Below are 23,157 nucleotides of genomic sequence, written 5' to 3' on the forward strand. Positions count from 1 at the left end.
CAAGTTCCTCTTAAGTATAAACACTCATTGCTTAAGCTACTTTTGTGTATTTGTGTCATCAACTACACAAAAGACATGTGTAGACATGATTACACAAAGACTTGAGAAGAAGTTGGAAACGTCCCAAAGTTTACCTGAGATATATTTACCAAGCTGGTTTATTAGTCCTCCTTCTCAAACTCGTTCTTCTAGTTAAAGTGTCACAGCGAAAATATTACTATGAAATTGTAACTCCCAGCTTTGTGGTGCTTGTCCAGGCATGTCTTTTAAGATTCCACACTGTATTATTACAATTTTTCAATCAACAAAGATTTTTCACTAACATCTAACTAAAAAGATGAAGTTTGACATTTAGCAGTATAAATCTTCTTTTAAAAAATACACATCTGAGGTATTCATGTGTAACTCATAGACGGTCAGCCATTTGGTCTCTTGTGTGTTCCAACATGATATCCATTTCCAGTAGCCTAAACATCAAAATCTAATAACATGAAAAATTACAGTAAATTACTGTGAGGCTTTTTCTTGGCCTTCTTGTTATAATCTTGTTTATGCATATGCACTATTGTAATCATCCCATTCCCCTATCTATGCCTCATTCCACATTCTCTGAAAAGACTGAAAGCTATATTTTGCACAGGGAAGAAGGCTATACATTTTGTGCTGCACTTGCCCTGTTCACACAGAAAAAGGAATCAGTGTTTTCTTTCACTCAGGAATATAGAGTGAGTTATCTACAGAGCAAGTTGTCCAGATGTTTATTTGTGTTTATATTGGTGTCTTGTCAGCACAGATTAATTTCAACTGGATTCGATGTCCAACCTCACTTTTCTCAGTCCCCTTGTGCCTCGGTCAGATTGACAAGAACAGGAGGAGGAGGAGGAGGAGGAGGTTGGTGAGAAAATTGCGTGGGCCAGATCTTTCTTGCCTCAACCTGACATTAGAATTCCACCAAAAAGGTGTTTCATGAATCACTTCATAAATGTTTTCACAAGAGACACTATGACTCATCTGAGACGGAAATACACAGGCGTTCACACAAAAAAATGTTTTCCTTTTTTATCAGCCTAATGTGAAATTTGACATTGGTGTGGAATTGGATTAAGTAAAAAAAATGTTTTGCTAATAATCTGACAAATGCAAATAGGAATATTTGAGAAACATTAATACAAAAGAAAAAAAAAACACCATCAGGGGGACTGTGTTCCAGTCTCTTTTGTAAAAATGATATTTTGTAAAGTTTCCTTTAATTAATTAATTAATGTGTTGTTATTTATTTTAGTTTTTAAACAAAGACGCTAGGGGAGCCAACCACGTTTTTTTCCTGATGGTGCAGTTAAGCCTCACATTGGTAATTTTCTTTGCTTGTACATTTATTGTTGATTTATGTATTAATGTTTATTTTTGTCCTCCCCTCCTTTATTATGACCTGCATTTAGGCCTTCTTATGAAACTAACTTTAGAAGTCTTTTATTCCATGCAAACCAGTCCCAACTTCTCTTACCCGACAGTATGTTTAATCTTTGTTTGGCCCGTATATTACCTTGCTAGGTGCAAGTGTAGTGCAAATTAATGCAACAATAATTATAATACAATAATGAGAGCCGTGTGGAGGCAATAGATAAATAGCTCTGAATTTCAAATTTAGCACCTTTAAATAAAATGCTAAAAGATAAACATCTCTGAGATAATAAAAAAAATAAACTGACATAGACACAAACTTTACTGCAAACCGACAGACAGGCTGTGTATACACTGCTGCTACAGACAGGATGTGTATACACTGCTGCTACAGACAGGATGTGTATACACTGCTACTAGAGGATTGGATTAAAAATATTGAAACCTCAGACTGGAGGAGGGGACAAAACACCATCAAAAGAATTGTCTGACAGAATTCATATAATTTCCTTTCACTTTTAAGAGAGTGAATCAGAGACAGACTAGTAGAAGGGGTAACTGGAGCAGTGCAGCGTGTCTGAACATTTCACATCTGGACTTCCTCAGAAAAAATGACTCTACTGCCTACAAGGTATTGTTGGAGTTTAATCACTATCGATTATCTAAATGTTTGAATATAACTAAATGTTGGAAACTATATATATATATATATAGGGCATCTGCATACTGAAATGGGTGTGAATATAGAGTGATTTGCATGGTTTAAGATATAACCTGTTTTATTTAGTAAAAGACTAAGAGCTGTTGAAACACACACACACACACGCACACGCACACAGACATCAGCATACATGCAGGGAAGAGTAAAGCTGGGTGAACACAGACACACACTCTTCAGCTCACCAAAATTACGACATGCAGAAAAAGAGAAGGCCTAAACTCACACAGCCTATGAGAATGACTACATGCAATACAAAGTTCAGCCTATATGAAATGACAACATGCAAGAGAATAATAGGCATTAGGTAGCTTGCACAGACAACTGGATGATAAGATAGCTCAGTGCACCTGTAGATCAAAGAACTGTGACAGTATATAAGATCATGAAGGACAAAGCAAATCAGTTCGCCTCCGGAGCTAACTCGGGTTTATTTCTTTGCTTAAAGAATTAACTCTATTGCATCGAACTCTGCCTGTCTGTTTCCAGTGTTTTCTTCAAACTTCATCGAGACTCCAATAGGTATTTAATATAGAATAATTAAAAGAGTTGGAGCAGTAATTCAGGCTTCATCAACTTCTGTTACCCGACAGTATGTTTAATCTTTGTTTGGCCTGGATATTACCTTGCTAGGTGCTTTATAACATTGCCTGTGATAAAGCAGATAAAGTAGTTTAAATTACCTTCATCTTTACCAGCATCAACATTAAAGTGTAGTGCAAATTAATGCAACAATAATTATAATCCAATAATACAATTTATATTATTCTGAAATGGGCTATTTCACATACAGTAATGAGTACTTTCACTTTTTGTGCTATAAGTATATTTTGGTGCTAATACATTACTTTTTTTTTTTTTTTTTATAAATTGAAAGCATGACTTGTTACAGAGTATTTCTACACTGCTATTTAACTAAGATACAGGATCTACCTTTAAAATAAATACACAATAAAAAGTTCAACCATCGTAAAACTGCTTTTCATGTTTCAGAAAATAATTTAGAAACTGTTAAAAGTTTTTTGTTTTGTATCCATAAATATTCATGTATTACATTAAACAAATAGTATCATGTATGCAGTACGCCATATTTGAATACTATATTAAAAGGAATATCAGTTGAAATTGCACGTTTATGGCTTATGAACAAAAAGAAAAAAGTACCTAACAAATGCAACAGTAGTTTATGGCACCTAATCATGTTATTAAGATATCATTCCTTTATTTCTTACTTTCATCATAAGGTGTTTGGGGAAACATTTTTGTCGAGAATATTTGTAACCTTTTTCATTGCTTGTACAAGTGATTTTTCTTTGCACTTTCACTCCGTGAAATAGCATGAATCTTTAAGAAAATGATCTTGCTACTAATTGGAATCATTCCAATTCTAAAAATGTATTAAGGCACAATGGTAGTCCTGTTAGTGTCCCACCTCTGTACACATCCTGCCCTCTGCATTATTTATTAGCCCAGTCTTCATTATTTTGTAAAGCATTGGCTCACAAAATGAAATAATGTATTAATCCTTAACAAATGTTTGAAATGATTTTCATCAGCTCATAAGGGACAGAACACAGAATAATTATGAATTTGATGATCTACTTGCAAATTGGCTAATACAAATTGTCAAAGTCACCTTCACATTGTCTGTTTTGATATTTTGTCTAGTTTCTTTTTCTCTAACTCTCCAAAGCATCCCTGCTAACTTCACCACTGCGGTTATGAATGGGGACCAAAACAAAACAAATGTCACTGAGTGTCATCCAACAGACTTGAAGGAATGGAACGTCAATGTGATCCCAGTGTATATCCTGATCATCGCTGTGCTGGGAATCGTGTTGAATTTGTTTGTACTGATGGTTTTCTGCCTTCATAAGAAGGCCTGCACCATGGCTGAGATCTACCTGAGCAACATGGCCGCTGCTGACCTCTTCCTAATGGTTGTTATGCCATTTTGGGCAGTGTATGCAGCCAAAAACTTCAACTGGCCCTTTACTGATCCCCTGTGCCCACTGATCACCCTCGCCATCAACATGAACGCCTACTGCAGCATCTACTTCCTCGTTCTGATTAGCATAGATCGTTATATGGTACTGGTGCACCCGCTGTCCCATGAGGGAATGCGTCGGCCAAAATGTGCCAAACTGGGCTGTTTGGTGGTATGGTGTTTTGGCTTGTTCCTGAGTATACCAACACTCGTCTACAGGAAAGTAAAATATTACCCTGCCTCAAATGCTAGTTTTTGCCAATTGGTTTACCCAAGTCCCACCGTAGGGCATGTGTCTGATGTGATGCTGATGATGTTCAGCTTCATCATCCCCATTTGCATTATTTCCTTCTGCACTTTCAGGATTATTAAGGCACTGAATAACAGGTTAACTGTTGGGTCAAACACCAAGAAGGTGGATCACAAGGCCACCAATCTGATGCTGGCGGTCCTCTTGGCGTTTATGATCTGCTGGGTGCCTTTCCACCTGATTAAGATACTTGCATTGTTCGTGTATGCTAAAGTCCTGACAGGGTGTACCCTCAATGCCATCCTACCTATCTGCATGTCAGTCTTCATGTATTTAGCCTTCTTCAACAGTGTTCTTAACCCCATCCTCTACGTTATTGTAGGAAAAAACTTCCGTAAAAAAGTTAGGGAACTCTTCAAGCAGTGGAGCTTTACCAGAACAATGACCCTCAGCACCGCTTCGACACGCTCAAACATGTCGAAAAGTGTTCGTACTGAGAATGTCTCAGGCTGATAATTAAACTGTTAGATATTTGATTGTTTGCTCTCAACACACTCAGTGATGTACAATTGTTCGATGAGAACCTGTGACTCAATTTACCGTATATTTCATTCTAACACTTATGCCTTATAACTGTTGTTTCATTAGAAATGATTTCAGACCTCATACAAAACATACAAACAGCACTAACAGATTGTTTTAGTGCAGAAGTAATGGGCGCAAACCACTAAAATGGAGTAATGTCAGACAAGCTGGAAACAGACTTTGTGTCTCTGTGTAACAGCAACGGTTTAAAGTCTTAATATGACACCCTAATGGTAGGTTGTTTTCTTTCTCGCCTGCATGCATGTCTCAGGATATGTGTGTGAAGCTGTTTCTCTGTACTGTACAGTGTTGCTCTAACTGTCTTGTTATATACGTTTTAATGTTAAACACACAAAAACAAACCCTGCCATAATTTATAACTGTGTAATTATCTCTTTCTGACCTGGCCCAAAGGTCGAGAATCTGGCTGTTGATGAGCAGATGGTTCCTATAAAATACTCATCTTGGCTGGCTCTGACGGTGTCCCCCATAACTTGGAAATCTACACAGGAAGAGTTGTGCAACACCCTGAGCTAGCAGATGTGGGAGCAAGTGGCAATGTTGTCCTCTGCCTGGACCAGCCTATACCCAAGCAAGAGAATTACAAGTTCTTCTTTGATAACTGGTTCACGAGTGTCCTTCTTGGGCTCACACTGGCACAGCAGGGTATTCACTGCACTGGTAATGTTCGTGGCAACCGACTACCAGCCGTCAGCTTGATAAGCGATGCTGAGCTGAAGAGAGCAGGACGTGGATCCTTTGAGCAGAAGATGGCCATTGTTGGAGAAACAACCATGCACTTGTCAAGTGGTATGATAACCGCTCAGTCACTATTCTGAGTGACTACACTGGAGCCCACAAAGTCACAGAGGTTGAGAGGTGGGATCACAAGACACACACACATTTTTTATGATTGATGTGGTATCAGGGACCCCAAAACTCCCAAAAGATGGGATTAAATATTTTCTTCCCCAAAAAATAAAAACTCATGCCATAGAGGGTTAATTCAATTCAATTCAGTTTATTTTGTATAGACCAAAATCACAAATTACAAATTTGCCTCAGAGGGCTTTACAATCTGTACTCATGCGACATCCTTTGTCCCGGAACCCTCACATCGGCACAGGAAAAACTCCTCTAAAAAAAACCATTAACAGGGAGAAAAAAGGAAGAAACCTATGGGAGAACGACAGAGGAGGGATCCTTCTCCCAGGATGGACAGAATGCAATAGATGTCATGTGTACAGAATGAACAGCATAACAGAGATACAACACATTCAATGTATATGACATAAATTATTCATATAATAAGAGTAGTAAGCAGAGTGACGAAGGAAAAAATTAAGACTACTTATAATAACAGCAGCAATTATTATAGTAGAATCATAATTATGAAATAGGGAATAGTAATAGTAATGTGACTAATAATAATAATCGAAGTAGCAGTGGGTGTCAGCCGGGTCACAGCAGGAGGCACGACTACGGTTCAGGTACCACAACGATTCATGGAAACCTGCAAAGCGAGAGTCATAGCAGGAGGCACGACCACAGTCCAGGTACAGCCACGATTTATAGAAGCCTGCGAAGCAAGAAAGCACAAAGACTCCAGGTTAGAAGCAAAGTCAATAAGCGTAATAGTACAGGGAATAATACTAGTAATGTGACTAATAATGATGTGGTAGTAGCAGTGGGTGTCAGCAGGGCCTCAGCAGAACCAAGGACCAAGGCGAACCTGGACCAGCCCTAACTATAAGCGCTATAAAAAAGGAAGGTCTTAAGCCTGCTCTTAAAAGTGGTGAGTGTGTCTGCCCCCCAGACTGAAACCTGGCTCCACAGAAGAGGAGCCTGATAACTGAAGGCTCTGGCTCCCATCCTACTTTTATATACTCTAGGAACCACAAGTAACCCTGCATTGATTGAGCCCAGCTCTCTAGTTGGGTAATATGGAACTATAAGTTCCTTAAGATAAGACGGTGCCTGGCCAGTTAGAGCTTTGTAGGTGAGTAGAAGAATTTTTAATTCTATTCTTGATTTAACAGGGAGCATTTTCTGCCGTAGCATTATCTTGGTTGAGCTATAGTAACCGAGGCCTCACAGGGACGCCTGTGTTGTAAAAGTCAAAAGTGTATACACACATCCGAATTATGGGTTCGGGTGAGAGCAAGATGCAGGTTTCTCCTCCTGCAGGGGGATGTATTGATGTCATGGGGTCCAAATATGGAGCAGGGAGCATAGATTGTGTTGGTGTATGGATACAACAATATGGGTTTCCTCCAGGAGGATCATTTAGCATAGCTCAAATAGGGAAATTAGAAACAAAATTGATGGAAGAGCAGAAAAGAGTATGGGGAACAAAGAGAATCAAAGTTAAGGATTTGGAAGAGATAGAAAAACATAGAGTGTTTGAAAATGTGGAAGGATGAAGCAGAGCATAGGGAAAGAAGGAAGATACGCAAACAATTGCCTAAAGTCACTCCAGAGACAGTGCCAGACCCTTCAGAGATAGTGCCTAAAGTACGAGATAAATCACCCTATTCTCCTCTGTTTAAGAGATCTGGCTAAGCTGTGTAAAGTGGACCCTGATCTGGACACCCATCCTCCCCCGTACAGCCCTCCACCGACAGCACAAACAGCCACAGACAAGGAGGAAGAAGAAGAGAAACCACAAGCCTCAGCCTCAGCCCCTAAAGCAGGACCCTCAAGCTCATCCGTCTTGGGAGGAGGCTCAACCTCCTGTAAAGGAGCGTGTGAAGCCAGCGGAGGGCCCACAGCTGCAACAACTCGATCAGAAACCCTGAAAAAGGGGGGGGGGGGGGGGGGTGTAAGGCATGTGACGGCATGTGACTCTCCCTCTTACCATGGAAGTGGTGATAAGCCGACCTCAACTCATGCAACACTGAGATTTAGATTCCTGAGGAGGGGGGGAGAATGGAGTGTGCGGAGACGGGAAACTACCCACCGACAGCAACTGAGCAGGGGAGTGACACACACACACACACACACACACACAACATGAGCATAGAAGAACAGGTTACACACACACATGCTACACGCAATGAAGAAAATGCTTTGCCTACTGATTTGGAACAGGTCATTCAAGAAACCATTCAATGTTTAGAGATGAGAACAGCAAGAAAGCCTCTTGTAGAAACATGCTAAATATGACAATGATGCTTATAAAGAGATGCCTATGACCGAGGTCGACGTTAAGGGTACCAAATAAAAAATTTTAGTAGACTCCGGAGCAACAAATTCTGTAATTATGAACAAATGCATGCCAAGGGTTAAAATGAGTGGCAGATACACCTATTCTCAAGGTGCTTCTGGCCTCACTGTAAAATAACATTTTTCCACTCCTTTAAGGTGTCATTACTCTGATGACATGGGGGAGGTGAAAATTAAACAAGCTTTTCTTTTGTCTCCACGCTGTCCCATTAATCTGATGGGCAGGGATTTGCTGTGTTCACTGGGAATTAATATCATTTCCACTCCAGAGGGACTCAAGGTAACAAGAACGCTTCCTGCTGAGCCTTCTATGGTTAAAAACAGCGTACAGGTTCCTCTGTATGTTTACCAGTGGAGAATTCCATTTCCTGTAGCTCAGAAAATGGCCTCCTTGGCTCGTAGCCTAGCTAATCCACAAGCGGATTTCATGTCCTTTGAACATCTACATTGGCACCACACATGTTTCACATGGACCTGACAAAGACTATGAGGAACATTTCTTCAGAGACCTAAATGACGAATTTGACACAATGGTACTGTTATGTATCAGGCTCACGTTGTGCTATTTCTGTCTCCCTTTCCACTGACCAGTTATCTCTGTTTAAGATTGATGGCTCTCATCCTCATGTCTCTCTCTCGAAGAAAGATGACGAACAATGGCGCCATCTAGGACCCTTTGTGAAAAGGTGCAGATCTTTAACCGACTGGACTTCCACTCTGGATCCCAAGGTCATGTATTCTCCCTCTGCTGATGTTTACAGACAGCCGTTCCGCTTCCATCTTGACACCTTAAGGTCTGTTTACCTTTTTGATGAGTGTGACCCAAATTCTACCAGTTCGTTTCTAGCTCAGACACCAGCACAAGTGTCTCCACTGCTGGCTGAAGTCCCTGACTCGCTCTGGGCGAAGAATAAATATGACATAGGCCTAATTCAAAACTCTGAGCCTGTGATTATCACACCTAAGTCACATTACAGACCTCGCAGAAATCAATATCCATTGAAACAGGAAGCCATTGATGGCATCACTCCAGTATTTAAATCCCTACTGGAGGCGGGGGTTATTGTCCCATGTGATGACTCACCCGTCAGAACACCAATATTTCCTATTAAAAAGATCAGACCAAAGGGTCAGGCCACAGAATGGAGATTCATTCAAGATTTGCAAGCTGTAAATGATGCTGTGCATGCCAGAGCTCCGTCAGTGCCAAACCCTTACACGATTTTGTCTCAGAAGTGGTTCACTGTAGTGGATCTGTCAAATGCATTTTTCAGTGTACCTGTGCACAAAGACTCTCAGTTTTGGTTCGCCTTTAACTTCAATGGGAGGGGCTACACCTTTACCCGCCTGTGTCAAGGCTATTGTGAGTCACCATCGATCTACAACACAGTGCTCTGTAATAGCTTGGCATCACTCACATTAAGTCCCGGCTCAGCTATTTTGCAATATGTAGACAACATATTAATAGCAGCACCCACAAAAGCACAATGCGAGAGGGACTCTATTAAACTCTTTAAACATCTAACAGAGGAGGGACATAAGGCCTCACTTGACAAACTCCAGCTCGTAAAGGAGGCTGTGTGTTTCCTGGGACACAATATCTCTGGTGAGGGTAAAGCGTTGTCTTCCAAGCGCACAGAGACTGTTTGTAACATCCCTAAACCTCAGACAAAGAAACAATTGATGTTATCTTTGGGCATGTGCTCCTATTGCAGGATGTTCATTCCTAATTATGCCCAACTTGAGACACCTCTGGGTGAAATGATTCATGGTAAAAGCCTCAGACCAGGGGACCCTATTCAATGGACAGAGGAGGCATTGCAGTCATTTGTTGACTTAAAACTTGCTCTACAACAGGCCCCAACTCTGGGCATTCCAAACCCTGACAGACCATTCACTCAAGCCGTCGATGAGTGTAATGGCTGCATGACGTCAGTGCTCTTGCAACAACATGGTGATAAACTCAGGCCTGTTGGGTATTTCTCAGCTAAACTAGACCCTGTGGCTAGAGGCCTTCCAAAATGTCTGCGTGCCGTAGCTGCTGCAGAGAAAGCGGTCAATGCGATGCGTGACATTGTAGGTTATTCTCCTCTCACCATTCTGGTGCCTCACGCTGTCAGTCACATTCTGCGGAGCAGAAAACCTCTCATCTGTCTGCTGCCAGATACATGAGATATCACACTATTTTGCTTGATTTGCCGCATGTGACTGTGAAGAGATGTACCACCCTTAACCCAGTGTCACGGATTGCGGTGTGGACCCAAAAGCAGAACGACCAGGAGACGGATAAAGTTCTAGAGCTTTATTCAAAGCTGAGAACTCAGCAGACAGACAGGCAGGATATGACTCACAGAGGAAAACAGTCAAGGGATCAGGCAGACGGAAACCAGAGGAAGCGGAGGCTAAACTCGGGGTCGGGGACAGAAGGCTGAGTCGTTGACCGGGGCACAGGCAAGGCAGGGTCGGCAACGGGAAATCAGTCCAAAGGAAATTGCTGGAAGGTCTGACATAAATGCAGAGAACGGTCTGGCAGCAAGTGTGTGTGAGACTGGTGTTTAAATACTGCAGGGTGTAGGTGCAGCAGAGTGAGCAGGTGAGAGTGATTGTGCTGATGAGGTGGGTGTGGCAGACAGGTGCACTGCATGAGGCTGATTAGGTGAGGGAGGGAGAGTGTGGTGAGAGAGCGGGGGCTGGGCTGTGAGCTGAGAGAAATAGTGCAGGAAGAGTGAACAGGTGTGACTGTGACACCCAGCTTCTCTTCTTCCAAGCATTCCGTTCCTCCGTCTCCTCAGGAGGAGGATGATGGAGAGCCTCACTGTTGTATAGCTGAACTTCAACATGGTTGTTCTCCCCGAACTGATCTCTCTGATATTGCATTGCTTAATCCTGAACTTGTTTTTTATGTGGATGGTTCTGCATCACGTGACCCAGCCACTGGCCTCTCCAGAGCTGGTTACGCTGTTGTTTCTGACCATGAAGTTGTTATTTCTGCCCCTCTCATTACTCAGCACAGGCAGCAGAGCTGGTAGCCCTAACAGAGGCATGCAGATTGGCTGACGGTAAAACAGTTAACGTTGGCAGGGTCCCTACCAGGTGCTTCTGGTTACTCACACAGCTGTCAAGGTAGCTGAAAGAGCCACGTGGATCCACGCCAGCCACTGCAAACGGGTTCCTCGGCCGAGTGAACCCCCACAGGCACCGACTACAACCAAGGAAGCAGCTTCTGATAAATAGGCACATATATGACCATAATAAAGTCATATTTGTGACCAGATATACTTCGTTGATTCAACACAGGACAGGTGTGAGCCAAGCGGCGCCTTGGTCCTGCTCCGCTGAAAACACAAACACACACACTGATACAAGCTCAACGTGACGTGCAAACGCAGTTCTTGTGTCACCACCATGGGATCAACACACTCCATCATGGAACGACCACGACCATGGCATCCATTCCGTCGTCTGGGCTGTGGCCTCAGGGCTTCATCATGTATCCTACGGTTTGTTCTGTAATCATTGTATTCACCATCCTTTTCCTGTGTGAACCAGATCGTAAGAAGCCCACAACCTCTGCTGACGGTAATTTTACATCAGGTAACACAACCAACCATACACACCTGAGGCGTTTTGCGGTTCCGGACTCACAGATCTCAGGTCTGGGAGACAATTTGTGGTATCAGACTGTCCGTTCATTGGTTCGCAAGGTTACTAATACTAGTTGTTATGCTTGCTCTCTCTTGCCTCACTCGTCGAATAGTGCCCCTTTGGTACCTGCTCCCTTAAACAAAATAGAAACGCTCTCAGTCTTAGTTGCCATGACTGGCTCAGGTCCCTACACAGTAAAGAACATGATACGATATCGCGACTTGATAAACGAGACAACGTTCGACTATGAAAACCATCACATAAGAAACAACATTTCCATGTATTCCAACGTCACCAAAGTGATGTTGAGCTCGCCATTGATTAATATACCCGTACCACAGTCGTACACTGCTGATGTATGTTTCAGTCGCGCGTGTGCTAACGACTCGCTCAACTTAGGTATGACCGGTTCCTGCGAACAAACTGTTAAGTCTACCTGCTCTGCTACCAGACGAGAAAATGGCCTTTCTCCTTGTCGTAACAAAGAGAACACACCATATATAGCTAGAGCTAATCTAACCAGTTCACCGCTCAAGGAAAACACTACCTTAGCCACAAATCCTACTGTATTGATTCCAAATTCAGATGGCTATAGTTGCCTGACATCACACGTTTGGGTATGTGGCTCCGGAGTGTATCTTATTCTCCCACCAAGATGGTGCGGGGTTTGTCAGATGGCTATAGTTGCTTCCAAACGTTAGAATTACGAAAACCATCTCTTATCACAGTAAAAAGTCGTATTCACATTATTTTCCTCACCAGCAGCGTGAACGCAGGTCAAAAAGAAAAGAGAACCGTGAACGAATCTCGAGTGAGGTGAAATTCTTAAGCGGTCTGGTTCCATGGTGGGGAGCGACAAATAATGCGCATGAAATCGATAGATTAGCCCTTGAGATAGAGAATCTAACCGCGGATGTAACTATTGGCTTTGCGATGCTTACTCCTGAATTACAGGCTCTCAGAACATATGCGATCCAAAATAGAATGGCACTGGACCTTCTCACTGCCTCCTCGGGAGGTGTGTGTCATATAATTGGAACAGAGTGTTGTACTTATATTCCAGATATAAACGACAATCTCACTCACGTTGTCCCCCACCTGAATACTCTGTTAAATGCCGAGTATGCCGCAGACAAGTCCATTCCTCAGGGATGGGACTTTTTGTCTTGGCTAATGAGCTCATGGCGCTCACTGATGTGTAAAGGAGCTATAATGTTGTTACTGTTTTTCATATTGTTGACTTGTGTCCTTCCCTGTATCAGATCTATGGTCTCCAGTATGATCTCACGAACGATGATACAGTATACTGCTTTGAATGATAACCCTGAACCTTGTATTCCATATGAAATTCCAAGTGACACTGATGACAGTGACCGGGATGAAGAAACCAGTGCATAATTAACTTGTTATCCCCGTTGCTTGCTCTAAATACAGTATTGCTGACAATACACAAAAACAGCTAAATGCATTTCCTGACTGTAGCATTATGATAATATAACTTGAATCCTCTCGAATTGTTATATTTGATCTGAACTTGTTCAGCTACAGCTCATGTGTATACTATGTTTGATCAATAGAATGATCAAAAGGGGGGAATGTAATGGCAAATTTAGGGTTTAGTTATTCTGTGGGAATTCTATGGTTTTAGTTATACTGTGAGAATTCTGTTATGTTTTAGTTATACTGTGGGAATTCTCACAGTGTATGTGTGAAGATATTATATTCGCAGGCCAGGTGTAGGGAGGTGTTTACTCTCCTTTTCCCAGGCGCCAGTAGCCTTGATCACCCCACTTGTGTTGTCCCTTATATTCAGAGTGTGAAGCTTTTCTCACCAGTGCACAACTGTTTGTGTTCTGTGTGATCCTGTAAACTCTTGCCTCTTTCTTATAAGAAATAAAAAAAATCACAAAGACACTTTTTGTCATCTGATCGTATTTCAACGCTCACTTCGGACTCATCTCAGTCCGTATTAGTATAGTATTAATTGTTTCCACAACAATGGCTAAACATGAGACACACTGAGCAGGAGAGAGAGCAGGAGAGCTAACGTTAGCAGAACTGAACGACGTGTAAACAGCTGTTGGTTTAAGCGAAAAGTCGCTGACTTAAGATGTGAGCTATGAGTGTTCAAATGTTTAAATGTAAAGCAGGTAATTAGCCGCTATAATAAAGAATATCACACAATTGACTAGTTTTCGCTGGAGCTGTGAAAAGTATGCTATCAACTACGCTGGGAACTGAAAGTGAGGCAACACGCTCCCCGTAGTACGTCAGCACGCCGACATAATGAAACACCACTGAACCAATAGAATCCTCTACTGCACCACAGCAGGGAATGAAAGGATATGTAAATACATGCTGGTCCGGGGAAGTCCAAAATATAAAATCTATACCACAATGTAAAACATTCCATTATCAGTAGAATTCCTGTATTCAATCCTTTTTCAATCAGTTTTCTTTTTTATGAAATATTTAGCCCTTTTTCCTATTTAAAATGTAAATAAAAACATACAGGAGGATTAGAGGGGGGATGTGTCTTTGATAGAACAACTGACAAAACAGTATAATTTGCATGTTTTCCTACAAACTTTCAGATATAGGTTTAATCTTTGGGTCGATCTGTTGTTGACTATCATGTAGCAGAAATAAAAGAACAGACACAAGGAAGTATTGGATTCTGTTTCCATTACTGGCATGCCAGAGCCTGTTTCACCAGAAATACTCTGTGTGCTCAAAAGCACACAGAGTCCTTTATTTCCATCCACATTCTGGATTGGTCATCATCATGCAAGGATGCTCTCAGCTCTCCTCAACCAGACGAACACGAGTACATCTATCTCCTGCGCCATGGAGACCTCAGTCGAAAGACACATGTATCCAGCTGTCTATTCTCTTTTTTTTATTGTGGGCTTTCCGTCCAACTGCCTGTCTCTGTATGTAGCCTGGATGCTGATGAGGAATGGAAACAGCATAGCAGTCTACCTCTTCAACCTGTCCATCTCTGACCTGCTCTACACAATTTCTCTACCTGTGTGGATTGAGCTGGCCCTGCAGAAACCCATTGGTGATCTCTGCAGTTTAGTGGCTGTGATCATGTACAACAGCTTTTACGTCGGCTCAGGCTTCCTTTGCTGCATATCTGTTGATCGCTATCTGGCAGTGGTCTATCCTCTCCGCTTTTACTGGGTTCGTGAAGTGAAGACAGCTGCAGTTGTGTGTATTGCTGTTTGGAATTTGGAGATTGCCATTCACATCATCTTGCTTAGCCACACAGGGGCGCTGCAAGCTTTCTCCTCCAGACACTTGTGTGATGAGCGAATACCCATGATGCAAGAAGATGCCAACCTCACACTTACAAGAGTCACTCTGGGTTTCCTGGTCCCTATCTTCATCATGACCTTTTGTTTTCAGCAGATCATGCGGTCACTCCGACAGAGCATCTCCGTCTTGACAGAGGAGCGCAGGAAAGTGGGACTGCTGTTGTTGTTCCTTCTTCTAACCTACATAGTAGCCTTCCTGCCCTACCAGATTGTCATGCTGCTCAGGGCCATACTGGAACCTGGGAACTGCGTCTGGGCCAGGAGGCTCAGAGATCCGTACCTGGTCACAGTTGCCATGACTACCATTAACAGTACTCTGGATCCTATAATATACTGTTTAATCAGTGAAAGCGCGCAGAAAGAGATTAAGAAAGCTCTAGAGAAATGTCGGGGAGTTTTTGTTAGAAGGGAAGGGTCAGCGGGCTCTAATGGAATTCAGTTAGTTTCCTAACAACAGATTTTATTATTTGTTTCATTTTTAACCCAATTTAATAATGACATTGATTTGATGATTTATTAAGTTTTGCAGCTGAAATTTTATATAGCCTCCTCTGAACTGTCTTTTATGCATATACATTGAACAAGATATTGGTAGTTTTTCCTTCTTTGTGCTTCCACAAACAGTGGTTGTGTGCTCATCCACGGCAGAGGGATAGTAACACAAAGAGGACATTTGGTACTACATTGGAAGATCCCCATTTAATTTGTTTATTTGTTGAAGTCTCATATTAACTTTGGCTGAACTTTTGAATTCATTGTTAGCCAGAACAAGGAATGTGACTTTTTTTAGGGGTATTTCTACCTTTTTAAGAGAGAAAGACAGAAAAGGCAGATGAGAGAGGGAGCTGTGTGTGTGTGTGTGTGTGTGTGTGTGTGTGTGTGTGTGTGTGTGTGTGTGTGTGTGTGTGTGTGTGTGTGTGTGTGTGTGTGTGTGTGTGTGTGTGTGTGTGTGTGTGTGTGTGTGTGTGTGTGTGTGTGTGTGTGTGTGTCGTTCGGGAGCGCGTAGTCTTAGCCCTAGCCATAACAACATAACTGCGTTATGGAAACAATTAGTCAAACAGATATGTGTTCCTTTATCAGACAATAATCAGCATCACCTTTACCTGAGTCCATGTCTATATTGACACACCAAACATAAAGACATGCAGCCTCATATAGACTTAGTACCAAAATTAAATCAGCTTTGTGGTCCTCTTACACCGGTAGTTTGTTCTGTCATGGCCTGTCACCCAGTAAATGACATACGGTAGTCAGGGACAACAAGGAGGCAGCTGCTGACTCTTCCTGTTTCTTTAAGCTGGCTGATTTAGCAGTGAAGACAAGACAACTGAATGAATACACTCTGCATCTGTTTCAATGTTTTTATTTTGATAATAAATAATTCTATCCTCGTTCCCTGGTCTGAGAAAGTACTGTGTGATCGAGCTAGCACTACCCTCGCCTCGGACAGCTGTTTTGTGCTTCTCGGTGTCCAGGTGGATTTTCAGATCTCTTGCACCTCCATTGGACACCGAGACATATGTGCCTGCTTTGCACACTGTGCACAAGGCTTCCCATTTGTCTCGACCCGGTCTGAAAGCCGGGAAACTCTTTAGTAATTCGTCGGTAAACGAGCACTTGCGCTTCGGCATGTTGCTTGCGTATGACTGACAGTCACGTTGTCTACGTTCTGATGCTGAAATACTTTGGAGCGGAAAACCCAAGTGAATAAAAAGTAAGTAGACCTTCATATGACTTAAATTCAGTTTATGGGTTTTTTTAAAAAAATACTTACTGAGTTCAAGTATGTTTATGGTTGATACTTGAAGACTTAAAGTACCATAACTCAGGTTTTCCATGTTTTAGAATGATGTCTTAAATTCCAGTAGGCCACTGGTTTTGATTAATTTAAGCAAGGTGGAAATACCTACATTTAGACTTGCTCTAGATAGATAATCTATCTCAGATAATTGATCTGATCAACAATTGCTTTTGTTCCACCATGTTTTTGTCATGTGGTGATGCAGGATGTATTGTGTAATAACCACCTTCCAAAAAAGTGCCACATCAGAGGTTTAAGAAGCGGCTCAAGCAGACCACTGAGTAGGCAAAAAATAAAGTAGTTTAAAGTTACTCCACCCTGAAAGATGATTTTCAAAGCTCACTGAAATGTACTTAAACCATAAGTTTTGTAGAAGTTGGGAAAAAATCTCAACAGTCAAAAAAATAAAATGATTAACTTGCTAAAATAAACAAATTAGTTGTCACCAACTTGAAGTAACCACAAAATACATTATTTAGGTGTTTTCACAGGCTGAATAGTATTATCTGATGGATAAACTGAATTGAAATTAATAGATTTTTTCCCTCCTAATTTTCTTCCTGTGTTTTTTTCTACAAGGTTTGAGCACTGGAACGCCACATCTGCGATGGAAAACTTAACCCTGGGTACAAATACTTCAGAATGTTACTCCATTGACAGTTCATCCAGGAGGAGGCCGTTTCTGTTTTTCTACCTGGCTATCATCATCACTGCCATCCCGTCCAACGCCTTCTTCCTTTATGTGTCCTGGCAACACATTAGACAGAAGAACGAACTTGGTGTGTATCTATTCAATTTGGCCCTGAGTGACCTGACCTTCACTATCGGCCTTTCCCTGTGGCTAGACTTTCTATGGAAAGGAGTTTGGGCCCATGGTGGCTACGCATGTGTGCTATCTATCTACTCTCTCTTCACTAACTTTTACACCAGTGATGCTCTCCTCTGCTGTATTGCTGTTGACCGCTACTTGGCAGTGGTTCACCCATTAAAGTACACTTCCTTTAGGAAAGTTGGCACTGCAGCAGCAGTCAGCGTTGCCATTTGGGTGTTGGTGGTCTCCTTCAACGCAAGCACCATCACATGGGAGGACTCATACCATGAAAACAACAAGTTCTCACTGTGCTTTGATGTCTTTCTACCGATATCAGAGAACTTGGCTCGGGCTAACGTAGCACGCTTTATCTTGGGCTTCATTGTTCCCTTTCTCCTATTGGTGTTTTCAACCTGGGGGATCTGTGAGGCAGTGAAATCCAACAAGGCCACAGAGGAACAGGAACGTAAAAGGATTTTGAAGCTGCTAACAGTAGTTCTGCTCTCCCTTTTGTTCTGCTTTGGACCTATCCACTTCATGATGCTCCTCCGCACAGTAGTTGATTACTCTTGCAGGAATCTTACATGGCTCCTTTATCCATACAAGCTAAGCATAGCTATCTCAAGCCTCAACTGTCTTGCAGACCCTCTCCTTTACTGCTTCATTACTAAAACAGGGAAGGCAAATGTCAATCAAGTTGTTCTCTTCTTCCAGGTAAAGAAGAGGAGCAGAGATGAAGAAGTAGTGTAGATTTAAATAAAGTACGGGACCTTGTAATAAACTCAACAGTTAAGACATTAAACAATAGGATATGATCCTGAAGTTAACAACACAAATACACTGCTTCAAATATGAGACGGTTGTCAAATGGCAAGCTGCCAGCTGTTAAAGAACAAAGCTGACAGTGTTTATATGTTTCCTTACAATAAATCTCATTAAAGGGCCAACACTAACAATGAGTTGGTCTGTTTCTCAAAACCTCCATATACACTATCTGTGGCATTCTGGAAACAACCTCATCAGCGGTGGCAGAAGTATTCAAATCCTTTACTTAAATGAATGTTCTAATACCACACTGTGAACATACTCCACATCAAGTAAGAGTCCTTCTTTCAAAATCTTATTCAAGTTTATGAATGTAAGTGTTAACAGCAAAAAAAATATTTTAAGTATCAAAAGTATAAGTACCTTTGTAAAATGGGGCTTGTCCGTGCTTCACCATGATATTTTTGGATTAATGTTGCTTCAACTACTTTATGCACTGTTTGGTAGATTATTGTACAGTAATGCATCTCATTTTATCAGATCCTTATATACCACGTCGCTGTCCTGTAAGAACCATGCATCTCTAAAATGTGTTTTTTTTGTGAGCTGAGAACAACAGTCCTGATTTCAGCTTTCTGACAATTAATTTTCCAGAGAGTTTAGATATAGTTTATTTAACTTAAGAAGTAAGAGAATGTCCACAACCCATAAACACTTAACCCTTCAGTTTATCAAAAACATTTTGAATCACCAAATTTGGTGATAAGTAATTTCCACTGGACGGGAAGGGTTTGAGAAATAGTCATTTGGAAAGAAACTAGTAACTAAAGCTATCAGACAAATGTTGAGGAGTAAAAAGTACAATATTTTCTTCTGACATGTAGTGGAGTAGAATTATATAAACTAGTTAGTTAGTTAGTTAGTTAGTTAGTTAGTTAGTTAGTTAGTTAGTTAGTTAGTTAGTTAGTTAGTTAGTTAGTTTGTTTGTTCATAGATAGTTTAGAGTTTTTTTCATAGTTTCAAGGGAATTTGAAAAATGCCTTGGCGTCAAACTCTGCACATTATTTTGTCTACCCCCTTGCATATTTACTACATGTGTACTTTCCTTGTACTGTACATCTCTGCTATCAAGGTACTGTAAACACTTTTTCAGCAGTGACTCATGTGGAACAGCTGCTCCATGGTTTGTCAAACATCACAGTTGTTCTGTTGTGTGAAACCTTCTCTATACATGACCAAAGAAAATAGAGGTATTTTCATTTGACACATTCATCATTTAAATAAAGTGTGAATAGGAAAATAATATGTTTAATGAGCCCTGTGACTTATCAATGCGCTTTTTGTGTTACACTGTTTGTATTTTTGGTCAGACAAGTGTGATTCAGATCTCAAGGAAATGTCTGCCTTTTCTTAAATGCCATAATCCCATAAAAAATATTTTACATTGGAGGAATATATTGTGAGATTTTTTTTGAAAAGTGAATCAGTCACTATCAACACATTATGATCTTAAATGCTGTGAATTAGCAAATAAATGGCTCAAGAACCTTTTCAGTAACTGTGAATTTTACATGTGCTTTAAATTGCTGGTCTTACATGTAGCAGACTGAAAGTGGATATCTGAAGCTCTCTAGTGGACAATTTTGGAAGTGCAGCAAGATGTTTACACTGTTTACGTGTTGAGTAGTTGTTTTAATCTCTTGTTTTATTGCATAACCTATATTGTTTTATTATTACAGCAATTAAACACAAAAATGCAATGTCCTTTTTTATCTTTCTGTAGTGTTTTTTTTCTGGTATGTGCAGTAACCATAAATAAGCCTGCAGATCATGCACACACGCATACAGACTATGACCATTGGTCTTTTTAAAAATATATAAGATTAACCTTGTAGGGACCAGCTTTATATCCCCAGATGGGAGGGGAGTCCCCATCATGTGCTCTCAATGTGCACTCCTTATATTTATTTATTTGGATACATATTATACAACCTCCCATTTTTTACTCAGGTGTGTGACATTTTGCCTTCATAACAACAAAGACTGGCTGACATGTGCTCCTCCATGTGAGTCCTTGCCTTGCCTTTTCCTTCCATCCATCCATCCAGCCATGCCAGATAATATGCTTCACCTAACATTGAATAATCTGCATCAGCAGAAGCTGGAGGCTATAAAGCCCATCTGAATACCCATCTTCCCACCTCTAACCTTCAACTGTTCCTGACTCTGCAAAAGACACCCTTCATTTTATGTAATGTGCAGGTGAATGTACAGATGGAGACAACTGAGGATCACCTGGGTGTTGGCAGAGTTTCATCAGTGGCACATGTGAGAGGGGCTGCTATCTCTCAGGCATGATTAATGAATAGAAATCTACACTGGTGATCTTATTGTATGCACACACATTTAATAGAAACATGAGCCTCTTCTAATAAAAAGGTTGAGTGCAGAGTGAGCTGCACTAATTTAGTTGATTCGGTATGTTCAAAGTGAAAGAGCTGGTTCAGGACAAAACATACATTTTGAATCTTTATGTTTTGACCAGATTTTCTCCGGTGGATTATCATTAAAAATGTCCACTTATTGCAACAAGGCTTTGGAAATTTGGTTGAAAGAAAAACATATAGATCTTAAATCATGATGCACAGCCAGCCCTGGCAGCTGTGACTGACACTGCGTGTTGGCAGGCAGGCTGTGGGAGCAGTCAGGTTAATCTACATACACATGCCACAAGGAAATACTGAACCGTATACACGGATGTGCTAAAGAAGGAAAGAGAAAGAGAAAAATAGCAGTGTAGAGGTATGTGGTAACAATATTACATAAGCTATTTGTAATGTAAGCCAAGAATAGAATGAATTAAGTTGTACAGTATTCACTACAGTAGTTATACTGTAGTTTATACAACTATAAACTGGATTTGTTCCAGCAAAACTATCTTAACTCTAATATTTCCTTCCTAAATTGAGCCATTAGTCTGAATTTGTTTTGTCCTTTCATTTATGCCGCCACTCATTTTCATTCCCTTTTGTCTGTTTAAATGATGAATTATTCAAATTTAAAACCACAAATAAATCAGTTTAACTCAGACATCTCTGCCCAGCTGTCTCCCAATCTCTAATCCAGACTTTCACACTGCCCTTCACTTGTTTCTCTCCCACTTGCCAGACGTGCGCAGTCGAACCCAGCAATAATTACAGTTATCTTAAGTTGTTGGAGAGCAGAGATGCGAAGAGCAGTTTCTAACTACGGTATTTGCAATAAGCAGGGAACGTTTTGAGCTTTATCAGTATAAAATCATGTTGCATACAGTATGAAATTCTTGAATCAAGTTTTGTCTCACAGTTATTAAGTACCCAATGTCATGATAACTGTACTTATATTGTGCTCTAAAGGTAAATTGCGCCCCCATAAATCTGCATAAATGTGGAGGAAAATACAGTAGATTTCAGTCCACAATTGATATCTTCTTAAAGTATTTTTTCAGGCAATTCTTTCCTTGAAAGGCAGAGGAGTTTAGGAGGTGACAGGAAGTGAGGGGACAGGGAGAGGGAGAGAGAAGATGATGTGCAAAAAATGTAAAAACAGGGATGATGTTCTTTTACTGTGTTAGACCCCCTGGGCACCTTGCCTTACATCGCCAGACCAAACCACAAATGTGAATAAGGGCAACTAAAACATAAGCTTGCGGATTTGTCTGGTCACCAGGCAATAGGGCACCAGCACACCAGCAACAATTAAAATTGTTCACTTAACAGTTTCACTGTAGTTGTCATCCCTATTCAATCCAAAATCCGTCTTCAAACACAACTCCTGGTCTGAGCTAAAGCCCTCTTCAGTGTCACATGATGTACTTGATTTGTCAGTTTCTCTAGACTGGTTTAAATGATATCATCACCTAGTGTAGGTGACCTTTCTTCACTTCAGTATCTCAGCTGATTTCACATCTCTCTCTCTCCCATTACGTTTGATGACAAGCACACCGGGTTACTTCAGGTGACTGTCTGACACCCCTGAAACCTTTCCTCTTCATCATCCTCACTATCGCTCTCAGCATTTTCACACTTTTCTCACAACAGCTCCAACAACAACTTCCCAAAAGCTTCAATGTAGGGAAATTATAATCATAAAAAGGAGGGTAGAAAATCTGAGCACTGTAATACATAATGTTTGTGTTTAATTTCAACGTTTTCGAATTCTATCTACGTTCAATTTTCTATGTGTAATTTAAATACTATGGATCATACTGCTTTTATTCTTTCTTTGGGGTTTCATTTTGCTGGAAAAAATGCATCTAATCTTTGAAATCTATGTTTAAAATGAATCAACAAGCAAGAAAATCCAACAGTGGCACAGCTGAAGCAACCAAGAAAGACAAACCAGAAATGTTGGAAGAGGCAGTCTTTTGAAGACTCCTGAAGTGCAGATCAGGTGCAACCAATTTGACTGATTATGTATGACCAACAGGAAGCTTAATTATCTGTAAACTGAATATTTAAAGCTTTCTTTTGAAATTAAATTAACTTTTTTGAGACTTGCTTATTCTGCTTTTTACAATAATCTCACATGGCAGGATCAGGGTGCTTTCACAAGCCTTAATATGTTTGGCTTGTCCAAATCTGAGTGAAATTAGTTATTTTGCTTTGATT

General features: G+C 40.9%; 4 protein-coding genes across 4 annotated transcripts; all 4 read left to right on the plus strand.

The window, feature by feature from the left end:
• Window positions 1–1,941: 1,941 nt before the first annotated feature.
• Window positions 1,942–5,336, plus strand: LOC129103848 (B2 bradykinin receptor-like). The gene is made up of 2 exons (XM_054614464.1): window positions 1,942–2,032; window positions 3,813–5,336. Exons 1-2 carry the CDS (start codon window positions 2,013–2,015, stop codon window positions 4,867–4,869), a joined length of 1,077 nt encoding a protein of 358 aa, XP_054470439.1. The 5' UTR covers window positions 1,942–2,012; the 3' UTR covers window positions 4,870–5,336.
• Window positions 5,337–8,839: 3,503 nt separating this feature from the next.
• Window positions 8,840–13,681, plus strand: LOC129103733 (uncharacterized). Its single transcript, XM_054614322.1, has 2 exons — window positions 8,840–8,852; window positions 11,175–13,681. Exon 2 carries the CDS (start codon window positions 11,610–11,612, stop codon window positions 12,510–12,512), a length of 903 nt encoding a protein of 300 aa, XP_054470297.1. The 5' UTR covers window positions 8,840–8,852; window positions 11,175–11,609; the 3' UTR covers window positions 12,513–13,681.
• Window positions 13,682–14,604: 923 nt separating this feature from the next.
• On the plus strand, window positions 14,605–15,582 carry LOC129103041 (ovarian cancer G-protein coupled receptor 1-like). The gene has a single exon (XM_054613288.1). It carries the CDS (start codon window positions 14,605–14,607, stop codon window positions 15,580–15,582), a length of 978 nt encoding a protein of 325 aa, XP_054469263.1.
• A 766-nt stretch (window positions 15,583–16,348) lies between these two features.
• LOC129103042 (psychosine receptor-like) lies at window positions 16,349–18,493 on the plus strand. The gene is made up of 3 exons (XM_054613289.1): window positions 16,349–16,377; window positions 16,607–16,771; window positions 17,512–18,493. The coding sequence occupies exons 1-3, from the start codon at window positions 16,349–16,351 to the stop codon at window positions 18,491–18,493; spliced, it is 1,176 nt and encodes a 391-aa protein (XP_054469264.1).
• Window positions 18,494–23,157: the final 4,664 nt, after the last annotated feature.

This window comes from Anoplopoma fimbria, chromosome 15, assembly GCF_027596085.1.
Source record: "Anoplopoma fimbria isolate UVic2021 breed Golden Eagle Sablefish chromosome 15, Afim_UVic_2022, whole genome shotgun sequence".
Lineage (NCBI taxonomy): Eukaryota > Metazoa > Chordata > Actinopteri > Perciformes > Anoplopomatidae > Anoplopoma > Anoplopoma fimbria.